We start from the raw sequence: 4,449 nt of genomic DNA on the forward strand, positions 1-4,449 counted from the left end.
GGTGAGGATCCCAGAGTCACATGAGGTTAATCAAAGGTCTGGACTTTCAGTCAAGCCCTCTGGCAAGGCCAGGTTCTCCTGGAGGGGCTCAGTAATCATTCAGTCACCTTGAATGCTGTGGCTAGCCATCACTCACAGTCTCACACTCACACTCTCTCTCTCTCTCTCTCTCACACACACACACACACACACAGTGTGGGAAATCTCCTTTCCACCCTAGAAATAGGGTCACACTTGGTCACCAGGCAGACCCAAAGCCAGATGCAGAGAGAGAAGGGTCTCTGGGGTGAGCCCACGACCCTTCTAATCCTCAGCCTGGCTCAACCACCCACTTGTCCTACTGTTGGGAGTAACACAGGTGAGAAGGCTGAGAACAGCTTTATTGGTTAAAGTCTGAAACACTGGTTGTGGTGCCCACGATGAAGTGGACAGGAGTCAGGGTGCTGAGCTTCCTTCACCAGTAGGAGGGGCTCCTTGGTCCCCAGAGTGCTGGGAGTGCTTGAGTTAGTGGAGATGGGGGACAACCAACTGCTAGGCCAGGAAGTGTTTAACACTGGTCATGAAGTCTTGGGGCTGGTCGGCATGGATCCAGTGGCCAGCCCCTGCAACAGACAGGATCTGAGCTTGAGGGAACAGACGCTTGATCTCCGAGAAATGATCAGGCCTGTGGAGAGGGAGGAGAGATGGAGGATGAGGGATCAAAGGGGAGGCATAAAGGGAGATAAGCGTCCGTCCACCCCCCAGTCCAGCCTTACTGGATGAATTTAGACTTGGCACCTCTGAGGAAGAGTGTGGGACCAGGGTAGGATTTCTGGAGCTGAGGGAAGTCGAAGATCTTGTCCATCTGGTGGATTAGGGCTTCAACGTTGACCCTCCACTTGAACTGCCCGCTGCTGGCTTTCACCAGATTGGTGAGGAGGAACTGCCGTATAGTGGAGTCCTGGGGGCAAGTAGGCTTAGTGGGCAAACTCCCCTGGACCCCCAGGTCCTTTCTTTCCTCCCCTCTCATGCCAGGTCCATCTCTACCCCCAGCTCAATCTCAGACCTATGTCCTCCATCCTGGCTCAGCAGCCACCTGGCTCTCCTCCTGCCACGAGAAGAGTCATTGCTCCAGAGGTAGAAGGGACCTCAGAGGTAATCTGCTCCAACCCCCTCACTGTGCAGATGCACCCAAGGGAGATTGCTTGTCCATGGGAGGAAGCACCAAGGGCTGGATTTGAAGCCAGGCCCTCTCACGGGGGTCCTATGAACTTTCCTCCCGTTTTCCCCAGAGTACTTTGTTCTAAGACAGCTTCAGCAGCCTCCCCAACAGGTGAGGTGGGTTTACCTTGATGAGAGGACTGAGCTGCTGGTCTGCTACTTTTCGTGCTTGAGAGAGGGACAGCTCCTCGGGGATCTGTACTGACTTCATGGCTACCAAGTAGGAAGAGAAGTCTGAGACAGCTGTGGTCGGCAATGGGCTGATGTCCACTGAGATCAGGCGTTCCACCAGCTCTGGCTACAGGGAAAAGCCACCCCCAGAATGACCTGCGGTACCCTCAAGGGTGTCACTGAGGCAAGGCATGTGGGAGCAGGGCTCTGAAAGGAGAAGGAAGGGGGCACTACAGGCCAAAGGTGGAGCACTGGAGCCACTGAGGGTACCCCTTCCATCCACACCAGAGCAAGGGAAGGAGGGCAATTCTTAGAACTTGGACCTGAACTCTGAAACCCCACCAGGGGCAGGGCACTGGAAGCATCCTCCCATCCATTAGGATTCAGCAGGAAGAGATGCAAGAAAGAAACCTCTCTCTATGGCCTGGTGCTAACCTTATTGCTTTCCTCTGCATCCTCTCCCAATGGCCTTCCACACCCTGGGCCCTCCCAGTCCTGACTGGTGGCTGCCTCAGCCATGTCGCTGTCAGTCAGGAAATAAGCACTGATTAAGCACCTCCTGTATACCAGGCACTATCTTGACTCAGTGGCTGCCTTGGGTGTACCCTGCCTCTTCCTCCTCAGCTCTCTAGGTCTGGAACTATGATGAAGGACTGTTCTGGGGGTGGGCCTAAAATCTACTACTAACATCCCACCTCAGTCCTAACTCACCATCATCATCCCTGTAACTTCCTGTACCAGTATCCCTGGATACTGCACCCTACATGTGTTACATCACTCCACTGCCCTTAAAATTTGAGGGCAGGGACTGTTTGTGCTCAGAGTAAGCATTTAATAATTTAATAACTCTTCCCTCCCTCCATCCTTCTGACCCTCCTTCCTTCCTCTTCCCCCTCCCTTTCTCTTTTCCTGCCCTCCCCCTCCCCACGCTCATACCCCTGGCTCTCAGTGGAGCCCTCCTACCCTCTGCAGAGCCAGTATCATGGCTGTCTTGCCCCCCATGCTGTGTCCGATGAGGACGCAGGGGGCCAGGCCAAGATGGGGCAGGAGGGCCTCCACATCGGCACTCATGGCCTCATAGCTGGAATCAGGGCTGTGTGGGCTCTCTCCATGGTTCCGGGCATCCACCATCAGCACCTAGGGAGCAGAGACTAGTGGCTGTCAGTCTCCCAGTTTTTCCCTGCAGGAGCCCTCTCCCCAACCTCGGGGTGCTGGCCTGGGTGCAGAAGCAGACCGGTCAAATGAGCAGACCCTGACAAGAGGTGGGAAGAGGGGCTGAGGCAGGAAGAAGCAGGCGCCCTGGGAGGGACCACAGGAGCCTACACACAGAGCTAAAGGAACCTCAAAAGCTATCATCAGTCCATTTTACAGACGAGGAAACTGAACCTTGAGAGGACAAGTTACTTTCATGTGAGTAGCAAGAAGCAAAGTCAGGATTTGAATCTAGGTCCGAACCAAGAGCATTATGTGAGCCTATATTAATAACAGCTGACATTTCAATAGAGCTTTAAGGTTTATAAAGCACTTTACCAGACTTCAGCAACAGACTAGTTCAAAATCAGTGACTTCTCTATTCAAATATGTCTAAGGTGGGATTTGAACCTAGGTGTTTCCTGCCTCCCCCCACGCCCCCACCGGAACGTTCCCAGGCTGATCTCTCAGCAAAATGGTCTGGCTCGGTCTTTCCCTTTCAGCCCAATAGCTACCAATGAGAAAAGACAAATGAGTCTTCAGGAAGGAAACAGGAGCGCCACTCTGAGGAGCGCCTGGGAATTCCAACAGGATCCTGAGAAGGAGCAGCCACCCCTCCATCCAACAGGGGGTCCCAGATATAGGGGGGGGGGGGCTGTCTCTGGCGTCACCCAAATCACTGCACGTGGTCATGGCTGCTCATTTCAATTCCCCCCTTCCTGTTCCGTCTCTGGCCCGCCCCTCCTGCCACCGCCCCGCACTCGGGGTCCTCTTCACCTTCCTGCCCGTTTGCTGCTGAAGGGTCTTGCCGATGGTCTGGAAATTAGTTTTGCTGCCAAACAACCCATGCAGGAAGACCAGGGGCGGGCGGCTGTCCTCGGAGTCCAGCAGCTTGTAGGAGAGGGGCACCGGCCTGGGGTGGGGGGCGAGAGGGAAAGGATGGCCCAGACTGGGGGACAAGGGGGGGATGGGGGTGGCAGTCTCATCAGCCCCACCGGGGGTATGTGGGGGGCGGCGACAGGTGCTAAGGGAGGAGGATGCTGGTGCAGGAGGAACCTGGTGATAAGAGGGGGATGTAGTGAAGGGTATACTGAGAACCCCGGAGGGAGGAGCGACCATGGGGGAGGGGGAGGAGGGGGACCGTCACGGTGGGGGTGGGGCGGCCGTTGGTCACCTAGCGAGGGCGCCCCTCCCCCCTCCCGGTGGCCTCCGCTTACCTGGGGCCGCTGCTCCCGTGCGCGGCCGGGGCCCCACGGAGGCCGGGCCCCCGGGAAGGCAGCGGGGGCTTGCAGGCCACCCCCCAGAGGCCCCTCCAGGCCCGGCTCCAACGCCACATGCCCCGCGCCGCCTCGGCCCAGCCCGGGAAATCGCGGACCCCGGCGCTGACCTCAGCAGAGGTGAGCTCCGCCCCCACCCGCCGCTCCCGCTCCGCGTGCCGCCCACGTGACGCCACGCATGCGCTCTTAGCCCGCGCCCCGCCCACGCCCCCGCCCCCGAGAACTACTCTCGGCCCTCCCTCGGATTCTCCCACAACCTTTCCCCAGCTGCTGCCGGCCGGCCCGCCCCTCGTCTCTTTCTGGCTCTTCCCTCCTCCAATCCAAGCCCTACTTCAGCGGGAGCCCCGCCCCCGCCCTCGCTGTCCCTCCCCTCCTCCTCCCACTGGCTCCAGCCCGGGCTCCGGCAGGGCTCCGGCAGGGCTCCCGCAGGGCTCCGGCAGGGCTCCGGCAGGGCTCCGGCAGGGCTCCAGCAGGCCTCCCTCCCTCCCTCCTCTTGCTCGTCCTCCTCCCGGGAGATCTCGCCGCCTTCCGGGGACTCCCGACCTGGGAGATCATCCAAGGCAGGGTGGTACAGTCGGCAGACCTCTGACAGCCAGGAAATAGAGAAGTG

At 58.4% G+C, this 4,449-nt stretch overlaps 1 protein-coding gene across 1 annotated transcript; it reads right to left on the minus strand.

Annotated features, from left to right (window-relative positions):
- Positions 1–359: 359 nt before the first annotated feature.
- Positions 360–3,988, minus strand: ABHD11 (abhydrolase domain containing 11). The gene is made up of 6 exons (XM_036767519.1): positions 3,780–3,988; positions 3,340–3,475; positions 2,335–2,508; positions 1,328–1,498; positions 756–940; positions 360–664 (listed from the first exon to the last, which is right to left on the minus strand). The coding sequence occupies exons 1-6, from the start codon at positions 3,896–3,898 to the stop codon at positions 532–534; spliced, it is 918 nt and encodes a 305-aa protein (XP_036623414.1). The 5' UTR covers positions 3,899–3,988; the 3' UTR covers positions 360–531.
- Between the last annotated feature and the right edge of the window lie 461 nt (positions 3,989–4,449).

Source organism: Trichosurus vulpecula, chromosome 7 (assembly GCF_011100635.1).
Source record: "Trichosurus vulpecula isolate mTriVul1 chromosome 7, mTriVul1.pri, whole genome shotgun sequence".
NCBI lineage: Eukaryota > Metazoa > Chordata > Mammalia > Diprotodontia > Phalangeridae > Trichosurus > Trichosurus vulpecula.